The 22,190-nt window shown below is 44.7% G+C and overlaps 1 protein-coding gene across 1 annotated transcript in view; it reads right to left on the bottom strand.

Moving 5' to 3' along the window:
• Positions 1-171: 171 nt before the first annotated feature.
• Positions 172-22,190, bottom strand: part of TBX10 (T-box transcription factor 10) — a 39,698-nt gene continuing 17,679 nt past the window's right edge. The window contains exons 3-11 of the mRNA XM_060262436.1: positions 20,205-20,317; positions 15,750-15,885; positions 9,183-9,444; positions 8,557-8,658; positions 5,163-5,334; positions 3,243-3,398; positions 2,275-2,342; positions 1,116-1,204; positions 172-446 (exon numbers count right to left, since the gene is read on the bottom strand). Coding sequence (XP_060118419.1) covers positions 172-446; positions 1,116-1,204; positions 2,275-2,342; positions 3,243-3,398; positions 5,163-5,334; positions 8,557-8,658; positions 9,183-9,444; positions 15,750-15,885; positions 20,205-20,317 — 1,373 coding nt within the window. The remainder of the gene's footprint in view (positions 447-1,115; positions 1,205-2,274; positions 2,343-3,242; positions 3,399-5,162; positions 5,335-8,556; positions 8,659-9,182; positions 9,445-15,749; positions 15,886-20,204; positions 20,318-22,190) is intronic.

The following is a 22,190-nucleotide window of genomic DNA, read 5'->3' as shown; positions in this document are numbered from 1 at the left end:
AAAATGCTTCCAGCGGGGAGCTCAGCTGTGGAGTAGCCAGCCCTTCTTAGCAAGACGGTACAATGATTTACATATAACATGGAAAGGAAAGGGGGGGTGACTCTGGAATAGATTTTAGCAGGGAGGTAAGAAGCAGGAAGGTACTCAGTGCGCCATCCACATCTCTGTCCTTCATTGTTCAAAGCCACCAGCGGTGTAGATGTTGAGAGCATGGAAGCTAGTGGCCCGACTGCTTGGGAGTGTATATGGTGCTGCCCGGGCCCGTGCTCCCACATAGATGCTGTGATAGGAGAGGTGCTTGTAGGGCAAGGCCCCTGATGACTCATTTAAGGGTCGGCGAGCAATGCACATGTCAGGGAGGCCGGCAGGTGTCACCGGTGGTGAGTGATGGAGATGGGAAGCTTCTCTGAGGAGGGAAGGAGGAAGACGGTGATTGTTGGTAAACCCTAGGAAGAGAGATGGGTCAGAGCTGAAGTTTTTGGTGACTGTTCTGTTCCCTGCACAATGTGACCTCTACTCCTTTCTCCCTTCATGCCAATTTATCCCTGATGGGGTCTTGTGGTCAAGAGTGCAGAACCCTAGGACCACCTGTCCTTGATGAACTCATCTCAGTCTTTCACCCTGGGAATTGCCTTCATCCGATCTCATGTATCTTGTCCCAAGCCTCGGGCATTCAAAAGGCTATGGCCTGGTTTATGTTTTGCCATTGTAAGCACCAGCTGCTCCCTCTGCACACTTCCAGGGTTCCATCTTGCAGCAGTGATGTATGCTTGAAATGGTCTGATGACTTGGGCAGATGGTACGCTTCATTCCTGCATTAGTGACTTAATTGAAGGTGTGCTGGGTTAAGACCCTAATTATGCAGTCTGTGATTGCTGCTTGTGTGTGTTAGTAAACTATTATGCCCAGAAGCCCTGCTTGAGCTTATGTCCTGGATCACAGACTTCCGAAAGCTAGTATGTGAAAGTTTATGAATTGGGCCTAAGAACTGAACTACCAATTCAGAAGTATCATTGAATATTTCCAGGGCAGACTGTAGTTTGCACCTTTCGAGCGTGGGGCTCAAACTGCACTGATCTAAGGAGCTTGCTTTCTTGTGGAGTCTTCCATCTTACCTTTTTCTGGAGTCTTCTGGATCTGGGCTGAGGGAGTTGCCTCACTATTGTGAGATAAGCAGCCTAGTAGTTGTCCTGGCGACCCTGGCCTATATGGAAGACAAAATTAATATAATAGTGGCCTTATCTCTGAGCAGCTTAGGGGTGAGGTAGCTGAAACAGCTCTTGAAGCACAACAGAGTATTGCCCAGCAATGGATCAATCCAGTGCTTTTTTTGTAGAAAAAAACCAGCAGGAGTTTATTTGCACATTAGGCCACATTGACTGGTCTGGGAGCATGTGGCTGCCACATAGGCTTCCCAATCCCCAGGTCCCAGAGGGGGATCCCCCGGTTTTACAGGCTTCCCCCCTCCCCCAGCCAGCTGGCCGGAGGGGGAAGCCCCGCCCCCAGAGCCATCATGCACCTCTATGAACGATTCCCATAGGGAATGATGGGGAATTGATCCGTGGATATCGAGGGCTCTGGGAGGCTGTTTTTTGAGATAGAGGAACCAAATTTTCAGTATAGCATCTAGTGCCTCTCCCCAAAATACCTCCCAAGTTTCAAAAAGATTGGACGAGGGGGTCCAATTCTATGTGCCCCAAAAGAAGGCGCCCCTATCCTTCATTATTTCCTATGGAAGGAAGGCATTTAAAAATTTGTGCAGTCCCTTTAAATGTGATGGCCAGAACTCCCTTCAAGTTCAATTATGCTTGTCACACCCTTGCTCTCGGCTCCGCCCCCAATGTCTCCTGGCTCCACCCCCAAAGACTCCTGGCTCCACCTCCAAAATCCCCAGATATTTCTTAAATTGGACTTGGCAACCCTACTGCCACATGGTGAGTTGGGCCAGTCAGAGCCATGGCCAACCCATGTGGAGCTCCGCTCTGTGGGCTCTGGAAGAAAAAAAAGCTCTGGATCAAATTGTTCATATTGCCACTGCCTCTGCCTCCTCTTTCCAATTAGCTAACAAAGTGGTACAAGGGATGTTGACAAGCATGTGTATGGCCTTTGTGTGCATCTACACACAAATGCTAAACAAAGTAGTAGTTCTAATGCTACACATGCGAGGCCTAGGATTGCGGGATGAAGAAAAAAGGAGGAATGTTCCAGAGTTTGTTGAACAGGGGCCTGGAAGTCAGAGTTGCTGTGAGGGGAAGGACATCAGAGGAGACTTACCAGTCATCTGGCTCACATTCCCGGAACCCTTTTGCAAAGGGATTACTAGCAATTTTCAGCTGCGTGATCTGCCAAGAGAGTGATGGACTTGTCAGGTATGCCGTGTCTTCCCTGCCAGCCCCTACCTGCCCATCCTGGAGATGCTGCTTGCTGCCACTGTTTCTGAGAAATCAACACCGTTCATGACATAACTGTTGTAGGACTGAGCCAGTTGGGGAGCATAGCATCTACCACAGTACCTCAGTAAAAACAGCTGTGAGCTCTTTAGAACAAGGACAGTATACACATTTAGTAAATATATTTGCTGCATTTACCAGGCTTCCTCCATAGAAATTGGATGGCATACATAGGATGTTAGCTTGAGTAATATGAAGCTCAGATCCTGTGGACTATTTCTGTGTGCAGTAGTCTCTACTGCAGTGTTCTTCCTTTAAAACTTCCATGTGCATGGATCCATTGAAAATCATTAATCTTATGCACATGGAAATTTTAGTAGAATAGAGCACAAACACCATAGCAGAATCTCTCAAGCACACATAGAATGTGGGAATAGTATCCAAGTCTAACTTGTTATATTGTTTTTATGCTTTTAATGATTTTTGCTGTTTTATTGTTTAATCAATGTTGGGAGCCATGTTGAGCAGGTTCTCTGGAGAGAAGGCATATACATTTTCTAAATTAATAAACTTGCCCAAGCTTAGCTATTGAGTTTTACTGCTATTGTGAAGAACTGAATCCAGGTCCCCATAGTCCACAGCCATCAACTTAGCCATTATACAATATTTTTAAAGACTCTTAAAGTAATCTTTTGAATTGACACCATGATCATCTGCACAGTATCTATGGCTCTGCAGAGAGGTATCATGTACCCATCTCCAGTCAAATTCTGCAACACACCAGTCCCAGCTCTCTCCTAGAGGTGAGCCCTGCTGATATGAACTAGTGCCTTTGGTGTGGTGTGCTCTTACCCGATGATTCTGATAGGCCGTCACTGCTATGAACTGAGTCTCAGTGAAGACAAAGGATTTGAAGTTCTCCTGGGCGTAACGCTCACTATCTGGACGTGGATCTACTACCACTACATGGAAGCGAGGCTGGTATCTGTGCATAGAATTCAGGATGATCTGGTGAAGAAGATGTTTCAGATGTACATTGACATTTCATTATTAATTATGTATTCACCCTGCATCACAAAAACACTACCTACTAACCCTCCATGTTAATCTATTTCCTGATAGAGATTAACAAAGTCTGAAGTCTTGGACCCTTAAATGTACTTACCAGTACAAGTTGGTTGCATTTTTAAATGCTATATAATTCCACAATGACCTTCTCCCCAATTATATAAATTAAATCTGTTGCATTGCAAATATGGCATGAATTTTCAACAGTGTACAGAGCAACAATAACCCAGATTTTTGTTGGAATCATTATTAATTTAACGTAATGGAGCGTCCCATCCTGGCTAATGTCAGGCTCTGGGTGATGTACACATAAGAATAAAATGCATACATTTAAATCAATAAAACCAATTACATTAAAAAGAAATTATAAACCCCAATGGTATCTCATTTAAAGCACAATTGTTCAGTTTCCCAGTCTGCCATTATAACAGTTGTAATGAACTCAGGCAGTTAGCCTGGAAGCTGGGAACAGCTTGCACCGATTGGCTGGGCCACAGCCATGGTTACAAGAATGTATCAAATTGCAAAGAGACTTACAGGGAAGAAAAATGCCTCAGAGTTCAGTTGAGCTTTAGTACTGAAACAGTTCAGTCTGAGCACTGGAAGAGTGCAGTCCTGGTACTGAAGCTGATCAGTTGTGTGAAGCAACTGGAAAGGAGCTGAGAACAACCTATGGGCTGGGTTCCTTGGGAGACAGAACGGAGTTAAAGTTTCTGTCACGGAGAAAGTTATTGGGAAGAAGGGGGCAAAACCAGGCACCTTCTGTGTGAAGAAACTCTGAGGAGATGTCAGCATATCAGGGCAGACTCCTGGTCCAATTTAGAACACACACACACACAGAAAAACTAGATTCTTGGGGCTAGGAAGGAATCCTAAGAACAGACTGGGATTCTAGCTGGGTGGGACACACAGGATTGTGGGGCTGGTTATAGCATTTAAATGGTGGTGTGCTAGTGAGTGAGTCTGTGTATGGCATAGAGTGTGTAACAATTTATTATTTTTATGATTTAAGAAGCCTGAGTTTAGGGGATAATCCCATCTCTACCTAGTGTTCCTAGTGCCAAATAAGCACTGCCTGCCCATAGTTTTTGTATATTTCTAAATCCTGCCTGTAGATATTAATTCAGCCTGCCCAATCTTTGGTGTTTAGAGATTATTTTGATAAACACCTGCCAGCCAACTGATTTGTTTTTAATCAAACCAAATTAATATAATTTTCATTCCCTCCCTTGCCTTTTTGTGATGCAATAAATATCTTTTGGTTTTTGAATTTGAAAACGTTTAGTGCCTGGTTTATTTTCTGACAGTTTTCTTTGGTGTGTCTGAGGTACTGGGTGAAAGTGACAGGGAAAAAAAATCTATAGTGGTCACCCTCCCGAGCTGACCCTGACTGGTTCATCACAACAGTCTATCAGCATTCGGTATTGAGCCTTTAGGTTATTGCCCTGTTATTCTAGCCCTGCTCATAATGTACTCATCTCCCTTTAGCCAACCCAAGTATGGGGTGAAAACAGAAGTGGAATCCCACAGAGAGGCAAACTGACCTCTCCTCTTACAGTTCTCCTGGTATGGGCTACACGTGGGTAGGAAGGTGTGACTAAAGATAGCTATTTTGCTTGAAAAGGGCTGCAATAGATGAAATCCCCCAGGGCCCTTATTTTTCCTATACCAATCACCTTTGTTTGCAGTCCCATAGTAACTTACATGGCCATTGTCATCCATCAAATTGTTGGTGAGCTTGAGCTTGTCAAAGGAGACGATCTGCCTCATCCACTGGCCTCCCTTGGCAGGAGAGTCAGGGTGGAAGTGAACCCGTCCAGGTGTAGCAGGATCAGCCTTGCCTGCTACCAGCCAGGCAGAGCTATGGAAGGCATACCTGTTGGGAGAGATAATGTGTTGAACCAAGCCCTTATCCTGGAACAAGACTAATCTGGGATGAAACCACTGCATTTGTTTGCTTTCACAGACTGCCATAGTTTTAAAAGCTATCTTTTAAATAGCTTTTAAAACTCCCTGTCAGGGGAGGGTGATATATAAATCTGATAAATAAATATCTTGATATGTTATATATTTTGCATGACCACATATGCCTCTTTCTTCTCCATCTCACACTATTTTTCTCCCTCCTCTCTTCATTTCCTAGGGATGGATTGGATACAATCAGTGTATTGATGAAACTCTCTGTCTGGGGCTGTGATGCTCTGTATTCTTGGTGCTTGGGGGGGGGAGGGGAACAGTGAGATGGCTGGACCTCCTGATGGTATCAGGTTTTTTTAACCACTGTGTGACACAGAGTGTTGGACTGGATGGGCCACTGGCTTGATCCAACATTGCTTCTCTTATGTTCTTATGTTCCAATGGTGAAAAAGTGATCTACTTGACCACCCAGAAAGCTAGGCTGGGGATTATGGCATGTGCTTGGTCTGCATGTGAGACCAAAAATGTAGTAAGAAAGGGAATGGAGCAAGATTGAATGGAAAAGGTGGTTGGATTTAGCCCTGTATCCAGCCTACAAGATTGGTTAGGGTGGATTGGGATAATTATTTTTTCTTATGATGTGGTGTTGAATTGTATGCTTTAAAATTACAAATAAGAAAGCAAAATAAAAGACATTTTTGATGCAGTGACAGAACCCAGACCAATTCCCCACTAGGCTTGTTCTGGCATCAGAGCTCTTCCCCACCCCCCACCCCCCAACGCTTCTGTCCAATTTTGAACAAGCTGCCGTGGGGCTGCAACTTGCCCTTCCTCTTTCCCATGGCAAGCAGAAACTGGTTTTCAGAGGATCTTGCTTGCCGCGGAAAAAAGGTGGGGCAAGTTGCAGCCCTGCGGCAGCTTGTGCAAAATCAGATGAAAGTGTCGGGGGCGGGGGCGGAAGAGCTCCGATGCCGGAACATGCCTCGTGGGGAATTGGCATGCATTTCTTTGGCCTTCTATGCCTTATGATCTGTTGAATACAAAACATGCCCAACTTCATACTTTATCTTTCAAAATAGCTATATATCTATCAATACTTTTCTACCAATATATTTTACAGGGTTATCAACGAGACAAAATTAGAGGCAGTATTCAAGTATGGTATACAATACCCTGTATGGTAATCAGCAACTCAAAGGCCATTTTGACAAGAATGTGGGGTATGGCAGGCCAAAGACTCATGCCTCATGCTCGATGCCAAGCTACAACATTCCATACACTGCTCATCCAACCTGCAGTTCCAACCTCCAGGTAGGGCCTGGAGTTCTCCAGGAGTTACAACTCTTCTACATACTACAGAGATCAGTTCTGCTGGAGAAAATTGCAGCTTCAGCGGGTGGACTTTATGGTATCACATCCCTGCTTAGCTCCTTCCCTGCCCCAAACTCCTTAGGCTCCACCTCCCAAATGTCCAGGAATTTCACAGGCTAGAGCTGGCAACTCTATGCATACCCCCCTTTTTACCTCTGGACTTGGCAACTGAGGGGGAAGAACAGGTGGCATAACTTGGGGAGTCCACTTTTTGGAAGTGGACTACTAGTTTTTTACTCTTTATAGCAATACAATAATAGAATGCATAATATTTTGTGCCTGCTGTCTCATCCTGTTGTTCTCAATAGGCAGGAAGCTGCTAATACATTATAGCCTATGACTGTGAAAATGGAGTGGACCTGCCCTGCTCCCCATTAGATTAATCTCCACTTCTTTGAAAAGGGACTAAATAACACTTACTTCCTTTCAGGGCTAGTGATTATTTTGCAAAAAAAAGACCTGCTGAAATACAAAGATTTGCTGGAAGTCACTGTCCATTACATTGAAACAGGGCTGCCAATCAGGGGAGACAAAATTCCATGGGCCCTGCTCACCCAATATTTCCATACGATGTTTGAGTGGTGGCTGGTGATCTCCTGGAATTACACCATTTCCAGGTGATATAGATTGCAGAAAATTGCCACATTGGAAGGTGGATTCTATGGCATTATATCTCATTGAGGTCCCTCCCCAAACCCTGCCCTCCTCAGACTCCACCCCCCCCCCCCATATACAGGTGTTGCCCAACCCAGAACTGGCAGCCCTAATGGTGTGAGGAAGGCCATTCCATTATCCAGGACTGAGGCACAGAACCATAACTAAAGTCTGATATGCAATTCTGAATGAAATCAAAGTGTGCTCAGAGAACAAATCTGCCAGACTTCTGCTATCGTCCTGTTCATCTTCAGAGTCGGTTTTTCTCCTCAACAGTGGAAAAACCCTGAAGAGGATTTTGAGAGGGTGTTCTTTGTTGTTGTTGAATGGAATGTAACTGAATAGTCAGTTATACTAGCACAAATATTTAGGATCAAAGGGTATGGCATACAGAACCCATGCATAGAGATGCCTAGAAGTGGTGTAAGACAGGAGGAAGAGGTGAGGGAAGTGATATGCTGTGGGAAATTTAAATTTAAAATTTGGTGTGAGGAAGACCTAGCAGCAAGAGGAGGAGCTGACCTCTGGCCTGGATGTGATTATCACAAGATTTTTATTTATTTATTTAAAACATTGTTAACTGCTTGCCTACCTTGCTGAATTCAAGGCAGCATGTTTGTGTGAAGTGCCATCACATCACAGTCTATGGTGACCAAGCAAGTGAGAAGCAGAGGTGGTTTTGCCTATGCCTTTCTCTGCGGACTTCCTTGAGGGCTCCCATCAAAGCACTTAGCTTATGAGATCGGACAAGATCGGGCAGTATTATACTGCCTTCCCTTCCCAAGGTGGCTTACAACATAAAAGATCACAACTTAAAATTTCCAATTAGGCCTGCCAGTTAAGTAAAAACTAAATTAATCAAATGCAGTCCTAAATAAGATTGTGAAAGATGTGAAATGACAGGATGTGACGTCATATCCCCGCTGAGCTCCCTCCCCTTTCCAAGCTCTACCCTCTCCAGGCACTGTTCCCCCAATCTCCAAGAATTTCACAAGTCAAAGCTGGCAACCTGAAGGCACATGACCCAATAACCTAGATGGGTTAAATGGATGTAGGTTTGGTCAGTGCTTAGGCAGGAGATCAGTTAGAAACTCTATGTGTGTGGCTACCTTAATGGAAGAAAAATAGGCTATAAAAGACTATTAAATACCCATACCGATATCTCTTGTCATCTAAAGGCACAAAATCCATAAGTAGCACGTAGTCAGCCAAGGGGTCCATGCCTGATATCTTCACCTGGAAAGTGGGAAACATTCTCCTGCCACAAGGAATGGGAGAAAGAGTTTGTCAGTTAATTTTGCTTTTTTGCTGCCCTTCACCCTTCATGTTTCTGGAAAGGTTCCCCCCCCCCCCAGGGCCCCCCTTTTAATCCAGCAAACTGGATGGGGTGTGGGAAGGTTCTACATTTCTAGGAAGGATGAATCCTATCTAGTACAAGCATAGGGAAGTTGTGGGTGCAGCCCTTGCATCAGGCAGGCACACACATTAACCCTCCCCCCATGTTCCCGCAGCTGTATTGACCTCTGCTGCTCCCTACTGGTAAATGTCTACCTTTTGAATGACTCTATTTACAGTACTATGGGACAGTGGTTAACAACAGTGTTAAGGACATTGTAATTCGATGTTAAGCCCTAATGCTCACAAGGCCTTGTTAGACTAGTAGAGGTCAGGGATCACTTGTTGTATCGCTTAGTCATGCTCTAAATTAAAGCTATGTTGTCTAATCCTCATTCTTTGTTGTTTCCGAATCCTTGTTTATGGGATTAAGATCATTATACCTACCGCCCTGCCTTGGTGACAATCATCTCAGTGCCTAAGCTGTTGAATTCCTCCCAAAGATTCCTCATCTCCAGTTGCACGGTGACCCCAGACACACACAGGTTTTTTCTGGCCATCTGGGAGCTGCCACCTTGCTTTACAGTTGCTTCAGCTTCATACTGCTCATACTCCAGTGTTGGTCCCAGCAGACATGGGGCTGCCACAGGGCTGGGAGAGAAGGGGCAGCCATCTGAGGTCAGTACACTCAGGCTTGCTGCAATGAATGCTAAGAAAGGAGAGAAGGAGAAGCAGCATTAACCCATTCCTCCCAGCGCTCAGTATTCCTAAGGATAGCAAGATGCTTTGCCTTAAGGAGTAATTCCCCAAACTCACAATCTTAATACAGTCTGTAGTAGTGAAATATTAACATATTTTGAAGCAGCTATTTGGCACAGTGGGAGGGGTATCGCAACAAGAGGCAAGGGAGCATAGCATAACCTGATCTCGTCAGATCTCAGAAGCTAAACAGGGTCAGTACGTGGAAAGAAGACCACCAAGGGAGCCTCTGTAAAGGAAGACAACTGCAAATAACCTCTGCTTTTCACATGCTTGAAAGACCCTTGCTGGGGTCTCCATAAATCAGCTGCAACTTGATGGTTCTTCACATGCGACATAGTGCATTCTGCTCCAGGTCTCAGCGGGGTTTTTCCCGCTTTCCCAGGCTCTTTCCCGCTCCCAGTCAGCTGGCCAGTGGGGGGAAGCCCCGCCCCCACAGCCACCATGTGCCTTTCCACCTCCAGAGGCTTCAGACTCCACTTAGAAAGGCTTCCTCTTGGGATAGTGTGTCTGTGTCTTTAAGGCTGGATGGGGGTGGAAGGAAGAGGCAGAACAACATGGCTGCTCCCAGTGGCTGTGAAAGCAGTCCAGGCCCTCTGTTGGTTGCACAATCTTTTTAGAGGTTGTTTGCATAGGAAAGGTAAACTTGAACCTTTGGTTGCTCTGTGTTACTTTGAAGAAGTTGGAAGTTCAGCAACTCATGAGTAGAGATGCTAATCCCCAGGTGGGAGCAGGCCTTCCCCGCTTCAGAGTCGTCAGAAACGGGGGTGGGTGGGGGTGGGGAGGGAAATGTCTGCTGGGTACTTCATTATTCCCTATGGAGATCGATTCCCATAGGGTATAATGGAGAATTGATCTGGGGGTATCTGGGGCTCTGGAGGGGCCGTTTTTTGAGATAGAGGCATCAAATTTTCAACATAGCATCCGATGACTCTCCTCAAAATGCTCTCCAAGTTTCAAAAAGGTTGGACCAGTGCATAGTACAATTTTATGAGCCCCAAAAGAAGGTGCCCCTATCCTTCATTATTTCTAATGTAGGGAAGGCATTTAAAAGGCGTGCAGTTCCTTTAAATGTGAGGGCCGGAACTCCCTTTGGAGTTCAGTTGTGCTTGTCACAACTTTGCTTATGGCTCCAGCCCCAATGTCTCCTGGCTCCATCCCCAAAGTCCCCAGATATTTCTTGAATTGGACTTGGCAACCCTATTCTGTTTTGCATGAAAAGCCTGGCAGAAATGGGAAGGGAGGGACAGGGATTGGTCACCCAAGTTACCGAGTACTATAAATAATATTTACAGATTTGAGAGAGGGGTTTCAGCCTTTATGCTTTGGGATTCCCACACTACGTTGACACTACGCTTCCCAATCCCCAGGTCCCAGAGGGGGATCCCCCGGTTTTACAGGCTTCCCCCCTCCCCAGCCAGCTGGCCGGCGGGGAAGCCCCACCCCCAGAGCCATCATGCACCTCCATGAACAATTCCCATAGGGAATGATGGGGAATTGAGCTGTGGGTATCAGGGGCTCTGGGGGGGCTGTATTTTGAGATAGAGGCACCAAATTTTCCGTATAGCATCTAGTGCCTCTCCCCAAAATACCTCCCAAGTTTCAAAAAGTTTGGACCAGGGGGTCCAATTCTATGTGCCCCAAAAGAAGGCGCCCCTATCCTTCATTATTTCCTATGGAAAGAAGGCATTTAAAAGGTGTTCAGTCCCTTGAAACGTGATGGCCAGAACTCCCTTTGGAGTTCAATTATGCTTGTCACAGCCTTGATCTTGGCTCCACCCCCAATGTCTCCTGGCTCCACCCCCAAAGTCTCCTGGCTCCACCCCCAAAGTCCCCAGATATTTCTTGAATTGGACTTGGCAACCCTAGTTGACACCATGCCTTTTAATTTACACATAACTAAAGTAGATGCTCTCCGCAGGTGCTTCTTCCCCTTGTGATCTAATGTGAAGAAAGATTTTAATATATTTCCCAGAGAATTATTGGATCGTTTCTTCAAAGGCATCAAGAAAGTCTGACCTGTAAAAAAAAGGCTGCTGGATTATATTAGCACCTGCTGCAATTAATGGATCACTTGGGTCGGCCAGACCAGCCGGAGCATGCCAGAGCATGAAAGCTAAATAACCAACAAAAAGAGATCGCAGTTCATTTAACAGGCAATAAGAGAAACAAACACTGTGATGTACTGGCTAACAATGTTTAGTAAAATCATTTAAGAGAAACCTTTTTAAATCATATAATTTTTTTTTATACTGTACTAGAAATGTCCATTCACATAAACAATATTACAACAAAGGTCCATTCTCACATTACAATATTACAAGAAAGGTCCTATGAGCACCCGGATAAAGGATAATTTCGTCAACGAACTTCCTCAGGAGTAGTCCTCCTTCCTATTTCTTCCAGGGTTACCAGCCTCTTGTAACAACCCAATGTTAATGCTCTTCTGCAACATCTTTTACTTCAAGTTCTCTCACACTGGAATAAACCAAGGTAATAACAAGACATGCCACAAAGCACTAATTGACACTTAAGTGTATATATTTATATATTTACCTGTATATATTTATATTAGGAGCTTAAGCCAGTCCAAACTTCTTCTTTTAACCAAACTAAATGCAAAAGCCTTCTAAAGTCTGCTGGCAAACGCTCTATGCATTTGCCGACAGACTTTAGAAGGCTTTTGCGTTTAGTTATAGAGGAGGCACAGGGCTGGCCTGCTTAAAATTATACACAAGTGGCTTTGAGCATTTCGCTCAAATAGGAATGGCTTGCTCGACATTAAAAACAAATAAATAAATAATTGCAGAGAGCGTAAGAGCATTTTGTCATCAAAAGGAACCGCTTGCTTCTTATAAAAATGTTGCAGAGAAACTCCAAAAGGCTTGTGCATCTGATTAAAAGAAGTTTGGACTGGCTTAAACTCCTAATATAAATATATACACTTAAGTGTCAGGGAGTGCTTTGTGGCATTTAGTTATTTAAAAAGGTTTATCTCTTAAATGTTGTTAGCCAGTACATCACAGTGTTTGTTTCTCGTAGAGCATGAAAGCTAAGCAAGGTTGGCCATAACTGATATTTGGAGGGGAGACCCATTCAGGGTTGCTATACAGAGGATGGCAACAGCAAACCACTTATGCTCATCTATTGCCTTGAAAAGCCCTGAAGGGTTGTCATAAATCAGTCAAGATTTGATGGCGCTTAATTTTTTAAAAATATTAATACATTTTATTGAACAATACAGAGATACAACATATTGGACAAAAGAAACAACAAAATACTCATAAGTTTTACAATAATCTTACAAAGTTTGGGAGATTCCATTATGATGTCTTCTGTTTTGCAAAGATTCACAAAGTGTTGTAAAACTGGTACATATATAGATAACATTTGAAACATATACCTTGTTGGAGAAAGAATTAATTACCTTTGAGTATTAACATGTCAGATAAAAAATAGAAAAAATGATAGTCAATGATAATGCTGATTTAAGAAATGTTGTGCTATCCAGGAAGGGAAACCATTTATCCCTCAAATTAGAGAGGCCAAGTTAAGTATTGAGCCTTGAAATAGAACAAGCCAGGGTTTTTTTTTTTAAGCAGGAACGCACAGGAACACAGTTCTGGCTGGCTTGCTGCCAGGGGGTGTGGCCTAATATGCAAGTTAGGTCTTGCTGAGATTTTTCTACAAAAAGCCCCGTGTGAAACAATGGTGGTGTCAGGGGGTGTGGCCTAATATGCAAATGAGTTCCTGCTGGGCATTTCCTGCAAAGAAAGTCCTGGAACCAGCAATTTTATCCATCAAATATAATCCCCAAATCTTACTATACCAGTCATCTATAGTTGGTGAAGTCTTACTTTTCCACTTAGCAGCAATTATGAGGCACTTAACAGTTGTCAACAAAATAGTTATTAATTTGTTTCTAATCTTGGGAATGTCTTGGTTTTGCCATAATTTAAGTAAAACAAGCTCAGGCTTTTGTTGGATTCAGTAACCAGTAATGTAATAAATGTGTCTTTTAATTTCATTCCAAAATTTCTTAATGAATTTACATGACCACCAGCAGTGTAAGAGCGTTCCTTTGTCCCCACACTTGACTCCATCATCAACCAAAAGGTATGATTGCCAAGCGTCCTCCGATAGGGGACTTCGCGTGTGTGACGTGTTGATGTCACCTGCAAGTGACTCATTGTACCAGCAACATCATGCGCCGGTCACTCTAGGTGTTTCTGGAAAAATTCTATGGTTTTCCAGGACGCTCTAGCAATTTGTGAGGGAAAAACTCTATGGTACCATTGAGCTTTCCCTCACAAATTGCTAGAGTGTCCAGGGAAGCCATAGAGTTTTCCTGGAAACACCTACAGCAGCTGACACGCAACGTCGCCGGTGCAATGACGTCACTGGCAGCCCTAACCAAAAGGAAGACTGCAACCAAGAAATCAGAAGGAGATTGAGACTGGGAAGGACAGCTATGAAGGAAGTAGAAAAATTCTTAAGTGTAGCCATGTGTCATTGGTGACTAAGATCAAGTTAACTCATGCCGCAGTATTCCTCATTACTATGTATGGCTGTGAAAGTTGGACAGTGAGGAAAGCTGACAGGAAGAAAGCATATTCCTTTGAAATGCAGTGTTGGAACAAAGTTTTACAGATACTCTGGACCACCAAAAAAGACAGATAAATGGGTACTTGATAAAATCAAGCCTGAACTCTCTCTAGAAGCTAAAATGGCTAAACTGAGGCTATTGTATTTTTGTCACATGATAAGTAGACAAGATCTGCTGGAAAATACAATGCTAAGAAAAATTGAAGGCATCAGGAAAGGAGGAAGACATGAGATAGACAGACCTATGTAAGTCGGTTAACAAGAGAACATTTTGGAAAACATTAATTCATAGGGTTGCCATAGGTAAGAAGCCACTCAACAGCCCTTAGCACACACAAGATTCATAAGCATCAAACCCACATTAGCCCCTTTTCAATGATCAGATGAGGAAATTATTATCTTATATAATGTGGAAAAATCATGTATGTAAGCTGTGCATCAAAGCTCTGAAATGGGGAACCAGTACTATACAAAAGAGGTATTTAAAAGCTGAGGAAATGGAGCAGAGCTGACTGAAGTTAAATCCAACTAAGACAGAGGTTCTGAGCTTGAGTCGAGGGGGTGGGTTCGTGCATCCAACTCTCAGCCTCGGACACCACCGTTTTAGTGCCTGCCCAATAGGTGAAGAAGTTGGGAGTGATCATGAACGCCTCTCTCTCTCTATGGAGGCCCAGATCACGGCGGCTGCTGGGTCTGCCTTTCACCATCTACGGCAGATCAGGCAACTAGCACCATACCTATCCCCCCAAGACTTGGCCACGGTGACCCATGCAATGGTCACTTCCAGGTTGGACTACTGTAACTCGCTCTACGCTGGCTTGCCCTTGAAACTGATCTGGAAACTGCAGTGGGTGCAGAATGCGGCAGCTCGCCTGCTAACTGCATCACCTGTATGGGTGAGCATATTGCCGGTGCTCTGTGGCCTGCACTGGCTGCCTATAGAGTACCGGGTCCACTTCAAGGTGTTAGTTTTGACTTTTAAAGCCTTGCATGGCCTGGGACCAACATACCTGCGGGGTCGTCTCTTCCCATATATGCCTCAGAGGTCACTTTGTTTGGCCTCCCAAGATCTTTTGACCATCCCCGGCCCAAGAGATGCTCGTCTTGCCTCTACCAGGGCTAGGACCTTCTCAGTCCTGGCCCCGACCTGGTGGAATCAGCTCCCTATGGAGATCCGGGCCATACCTGACTTGTTAGCCTTTCGTAGGGCCTGTAAAACAGAGCTGTTCTGCCAGGCTTTTGGATGAGGCGGCGGTATCTATCTATTAGATCTGTTGACCTCCCCTGCTGTGCTGTTCCGCTGTACCATCCTGCTATACCATTTTGCTATACCATCTTGCTGGACCATTCTGTTGTACTTTTACTAAATACCGTAACTGGTTTTTATTGTGATATTACTGTGATTTTATTGTGATTTCATTTTTACTATGATGTACTCTGCTCTGAGCCCTCATGGGGGAATTGGGGGAATATAAATATAATAATAATAATAACAACAACAACAACAACAACAAACACAACCAAAGATACTCTGCAGGTGAGGCACCATTTGTTCCAGGACCAGCCCAACGTAGAATCTGCAGTTACTCAAACATAAAAAGGAATGACCTATGTACCAACTTCCTCTTTCCTGCATATATTGTGATTTACAGGATTGTGCCATGAATCTGAAACCAGGATCTAGCACTGGAATCTGTTCATCTGAGAAATTAGTGATGTGAATTTCATTGACCCCCTTCAGCTGTTGCAAGCAGACGGAATGGATGATACAAGTGGCACCCAAGAACTAAAGCCAAACAAAACAGGGCCAAGGGCTAGATAAAGCTGGATCCTTGATGTATTTGTATCATAATTTAAACACTCAGATTTGCTGCATGTGGTCATAACACTCAAAAACAGAAATTTCTCTTCTCGGGGGCAGGGGAGGAGCGCATTCCCCCCCCCCCAATACAGCACTTAAAATGCAGAAGTTACTGTAGTTGTATAAATTTAAGGTACTGCCTTTCTGTTTAATAGACATGCAAGGCAGTTTTTAGAAACAGAATTACAACAATTAAAATACTAATTTAAAAAGTCATATACATCATCATCATCATTATTAAAATTTATACACAGGCCCGGTCAGTGTCGATGGGAAACTGCCCGGCTGTTTTGCTTCCGCCAGGCTGCCCTCTGAGATGCCTGCTCCGTGCACCAGCTTGTGTCTGTGCAGCAGGATTTCTCCCTCAGGAGTCATTTGCAGACACAGTAACAGACATAGGCAGACACAACAAATGTCCACTGTATCTGAATCAGCCAATTTACTACTGTGGTTTGTTAATTAAGGAAGAAATTTACTTTGTCGGGACAGAGCTCCTACTCAGTGCTCCATCTCCGTCGCGATCTTCTGCCGGATATTAAAAGAACGACACAGGAATATGAAATAATTTAAAATAAATCAAGTAACATAACAGCATAAAAACAAGCAAGCAGAAAAGCAAATTTGGAGAGGAGAGAGAAAATAGTATTATGTAAAGCTCAGACAAAATGGCTTTATAAAATAGTACTTCCGACCACACGGCGTACTACTTGGAAACTGCCAGACTAGATCTGCTCCACAACCTGTCTAGCTGAATGCCCCATCATTCTAGTGGTACTCAGAGGACTGTGATAGATTCCTTTACGGTGAGCTCATTAGACCATGACACTTATGGAGACTTCTGAAGGTTTCTCAAGAACTAGCAAGCATGAGAGACTCTCCTTCAAAACTATTATGAACATTTTCCAAACAGATTTCCAACCCCTTTCAGGAACTACCCCCAGGTCTGAGACTTCAGCCCATAAGTCTCACCTGCATTCACTGCCATCTTTCACAACAGGTGGTTACACAACCACCATCTCGAATTTCCAAATATTTTGCTGGTGAGCAGCATATGGAACATTGACCTGCGAAGGGTGCCGCTCTCTGGAAGTCAGCTATGCTGCTACTCTGAACAGTAATGCTGAAGGATGGAGTTATGAATGCAAAATTCACAGCCAGGAATGTATCAGCCTATTTAGAAGAAATAAAATACCTCAAGAGGAAATGATCAAGGTCCAGAGCACAGATGGGTGCCTACCTGACCCCTGCCATGGCCAGTAGGCTTTACCTGACATGGTTATGCAGCTGAAAGGCACTGGGATGATTCTGGGTTGCTCCGTTTGTCTTTCTTCTCAGTCTTGCCACGTTCCCCTCTGTAACGTTCTGAACTGTATCTTTGGGGTGGTGTGAGAGATTTTATGTTCCTTCACAGCCGGCTTGGAGGATACGAGGTGGGCACATGTCAAGAGGGACATCCTCACCCTCCAATGAGAAGCAAGATAAGGAAATGGGTAGATCAAGGAGAGACTGGGTTGGGGTGGTGGGGTGAGAGCAACAGCATGGGTGCACACATGTGCAGCACATGATTAATGAGAGGATAAGCAGGTGGTCGGGGCAGCAGCCCTGGGACCAAGCGCTGGCCTGAGCCAATACTGCAAGAGCCAGAGGGCTGAAAGCTCCCTTCAAGGCATCGCAGGTCCCATCATGGCTTTAATTTGATGTTAGTATTTCTCAGTGATTTCCCATAGAGACAGAGGTGGAGTCCTTGTACAAGCTGTAGCAGACAGGCAAGAAAGAAAGGGCTGCTGGTCAACTTTCAGTTATTATGTACCTTTACTATTATAAGAGCCCTGTGGCGCAGAGTGATAAAGCTGCAGTACTGCAGTCAGAGCCCTCTGCTGATGACCTGAGTTCGATTCCAGTGGAAGCTGGTTCAGGTAGCCGGCTCCAGGTTGACTCAGCCTTCCATCCTTCCGAGGTCGGTAAAATGAGTACCCAGCTTGCTGGGGGTAAAGTGTAGATGACTGGGGAAGGCAATGGCAAACCACCCTGTAAAAAGTCTGCCGTGAAAACATTGTGAAAGCAACGTCACCCCAGAGTCGGAAATGACTGGTGCTTGCACAGGGGACTACCTTTATCTTTACTTTTCTTTTTACTATTATACGGAAGAGAGAATTTTGGATCATGTAGCTTTTCTAATTCTTATAGAATTTATAGCAAAATCTATCCCTTCCTACATGAGTAGCAATTGAAAACACAGACGCCCCATCCTTCGTTTTATCTGGCCACTCTAGCAGCAGAATGTTTAATGACTCTCTTCCTACGAAACAGAGAATAACTGAGGGTGTGTGGGAACAAGAAGACCCAGCATTAGACAGAAATCCAGTATGTGCAAATATGTGCTGTACCTACTTCATACTTGGATACTGTGATTCTTTTCCATAGTAAAGTGCACCCTCCAACCTTTTGCAGAGAGAAATATATATCCTGTTGTTTCACATCATGTAAACTAGAAGTTAACTGCACAATAATAAGCACTCAAGTGAGCAGGTCACTTCTATGCAGGATGATGGTCTGCCCGCTGAAGGATGTTTGAAACAGTCGCATCAGAGAATGCTGTTTCTTACCACCCCAGCTGCACACTTTTACGGGTGGATGTTAGAAACGTGAACATATTTGTTTTCATGACACTCCCCAAACAAGTACAAAACTTGAGATTCCATTACTGTGCTGCATCTGGCAATACTGGAGAAAAAAGTGTCGTTAAATATCTTGCTGCTACTCAGATGAAAAGAAAGGGTTCAGTTATTCCTCAGGTTAAAAAGGGCATTTCAGTAGCAGGTAGTTTTGGGTTTTTTTTAAAGTATTTTTGTATTTTAATATTTTTTTTATAATTGGATCTATATCTCGCCTTCCCTACAGGCAGGCTTGTGTGTGTGTGTGCAAAGTCATGGTGACCTCTGGTGACTGACCCCTAATGGGGTTCTGGAGGATATTCAGAGAAGTGGCTGAATAAAGCTTGCCCTGCCCTCCTGGCTCTGGTATTCCAAAGAGGCCTCCCATTCAAGTACTTGCAAGAGTCGATCCTGCTTAGTTTCCAAGATCTTGCCCAGTTCCGCAGAGCCTCTAAGACAGCCCTCTTCCGGCTGGCTTATAACTAACTGGCATTGGAAACTGAGCGTAGTTTTAATAGACCGCTGTTATATGTTTTTTACTGTTTAAACTGTGTAAAATGTTTTAAATGCAATAATTTTATGTTAGATTTTATGTGCTGTGAGCCGCCCTGAGCCACTTCGGTGGGAAGGGCGGCATATAAATTGAAATAAACTTAAAACTTAAGATATGACAGGATCAGGCTTGCCTGGGCTATCCAGGTCAAGGCAGTAGCTGGTAGATCCTTTCAGGTCATTACTTATCAAGGGGGAGAGGATGAAGACTATTGTGTTGCAGAATGCTGTAAGCCACTTTGAGAATCTTAAGGTAAAAAAAGGGGACATAAAAACTAGCTAAATAAATTTGCACGGTCAATATTTTGAAATTTCTATTCCACCAGGGCTTTTTTTTGTAGAAAAAGCCCAACAGGAGCTCATTTGCATATTAGGCCACAGCCCCTGACATTACCGGAAGTGACGTCACACGTTCAGTAGGTTACATTCTGTATATTGGCACAGAACAGTACAGTGCCATTAGCTGCATTTCATGGATGGGTGTTCTCACACAGCCAAATGAAAGACCTTGTTTTGTCCCCCCAAAAAACATGGCCGGAGAGTAGGGTTGCCAAGTCCAATTCAAGAAATATCTGGGGACTTTGGGGGTGGAGCCAGGAGACTTTGGGGGTGGAGCCAGGAGCAAGGTTGTGACAAGCACAATTGAACTCCAAGGGAGTTCTGGCCATCACGTTTCAAGGGATGAACACCTTTTAAATGCCTTCCTTCCATAGGAAATAATGAAGGATAGGGGCACCTTCTTTTGGGGCTCATAGAATTGGACCACCTGGTCCAAACTTTTTGAAACTTGGGAGGTATTTTGGGGAGAGGCACTAGATGCTATACTGAAAATTTGGTGCCTCTATCTCAATAAACAGCCCCCCCAGAGCCCCTGATACCCACGGCTCAATTCCCCATCATTCCCTATGGGAATCGTTCATGGAGGTGCATGTTGGCTCTGGGGGCGGGGCTTCCCCTGCCGGCCAGCTGGCTGGGGAAGGGGGGAAGCCTGTAAAACCGGGGGATCCCCCTCTGGGACCTGGGGATTGGGAAGCCTACCGGAGAGAGAGCCACATGCGGTGGAGTGGGCAGCGGCAGGCCCAGCTTCTCCTGAGATGGGGCGCTTGTGGGCGGCTCTGCATCTCTTGCTCTCTTCACAAGCCCGTTGAAGGCTGGAAGCAGTAGAGAGGATGGAGCACGTGGTCTGGGAGTACATGGCTCCCTAGTGCCTTCCCTCTGCCAGAGACCGTTTTTGAGCTGGGCTCCTAGCCAAGCCAGCTGGAACTGAGTTCCTGCTTAAAAACCTTTTATTCCACAGTATGTCAGACAATATTGTGCTTCAAATAAAAGTGTATATGGTAGGCACCGATTCAGAACCCACAAATATCCTGTCTGAAAAAGGCTACTATACACCTTCCTGGACTTATTTAGTAGGTGCAATCTCTGACTCTGTGTGTGCACTGAATAATGCAAGGCAAAACAAGGGGGCAACATCCACACGTGAAAGAGCCATTACAGATTAGTCATCTCAAGCACATTATGTTTCAGTAGAGGCAATTGAGAAATAAGCAACACAACTCTGAGTGAAGAGATGTTAGCTGGTGTACAAACAAGAGACTGAACAGGATTCTGGGATTCTGTAGCCTGGCCAAGCATGCAGTATGGCAGACAATAGAGCTGCTTGGAAGTACTGGTACTGCCAGTTCACATCAAATTTAACCTTGGCCATTAGCAACCAAAACTAGGGCAAGGAAGGCTGACATATGAGAGCCACTGAGGTAGCCTCCAGCCTTTTTTCCTTCCGTGTTAAATCCCCAGGCTCTGGTGCGTGGCCTTTCCTCTATCCATCTTCCTCTTGCCAAGCCGATGACAGTAGCTCCACGGGCCTTCTCACACCTCCTCATCTTCCTGCTCAATACCTGCTGAGGAGTTATTACAACTGCCAATGTTGGTGACAGAGGGAGATAAATGGGCAGGAGAGATGGATGCCCCCACAGCAATCAGACTGGGGGAAGCTAGATTGAGGATGCAAGTGTAGGTTTGGGGCTGTTAGCAGGTGGGGGGAATGTGAGGAATGAAAAACAAGAGATCAGGTGAGAGACAAACATTGCTGAGAGTTACTAATGGGAAAAGAAGCCACCGCTGAAGTGTTTGGAGGAAAGCTGTAAAGACAAAAGGGACACTGTGTTGCCAGCTGACATTTCTCACAGATGTTTGAATTATTATACTCACAGACCCAAAAAATATCAGTGAAAGAAAGATGATTCCTTCCTGATTCAAGCAGAAAATCACAGAAAGTACGGGGATTGCACCGGAGTCTGCTAGCTGCTAGCTTTACCACTTTACTGCATGGTCTACCAGTGTTAGAGGTAGTCTGCCCCACTGGTTTCATCTACCACCTCTCGTTTTGTTTCAATCAATTGACAGCCCCATACTAGGGCTGCGAAGTCCTCCACAGCCTCTGGTACCATAGAGTTTTCCTCCCAAATTGCTAGAGCATCTGGGAAAAGCATAGAGTTTTCCCGTAAGCTCCTAGAGTCGCCAGCACACAACATTGCCGGGGTGATGATGTCACTTGCGAGTGCCATCATCATGCCGGTGATGTCAGAAGGGGATTCCCAAAGCAGGAGAACTCATGCCCACCCAGGAGCTTGGCAGCCCTGCCCCATACTAAGACCACAATGCTGGAGAATGGCAGTCTGCTGCTGTTGGTGGTCAGTATTCTATGCTTATTCTGCAGAGGAGAAATAATCAACAGAAATGCTCCTCAGAAAAATCACAGAAAGTACAGGGATTGCACCGGAGTCTGCTTTTATTTATTTACAATGGCGGAGCTCCTAGTTTCAAATGCACAATTAAAGTTTCAGTTGCTGAAACTAGAGTTGCCAGGTCTGACTCAAGAAATATCTGGGGACTTGGGGGGTGGAGCCCTGAGACATTGGGGGTGGAAGCAGGAGCAAGGGTGTGACAAGCACAATCATTCATCAAGTTCCAAGTAAGAAGAGTGACACTTTCATCTCCCAGTGTTTGTAGTTAGCGGTTCCA

Source organism: Heteronotia binoei, chromosome 21, assembly GCF_032191835.1.
Source record: "Heteronotia binoei isolate CCM8104 ecotype False Entrance Well chromosome 21, APGP_CSIRO_Hbin_v1, whole genome shotgun sequence".
In the NCBI taxonomy this organism is placed as follows: domain Eukaryota; kingdom Metazoa; phylum Chordata; class Lepidosauria; order Squamata; family Gekkonidae; genus Heteronotia; species Heteronotia binoei.
This window is presented reverse-complemented; position numbering and strand designations above follow the sequence as displayed.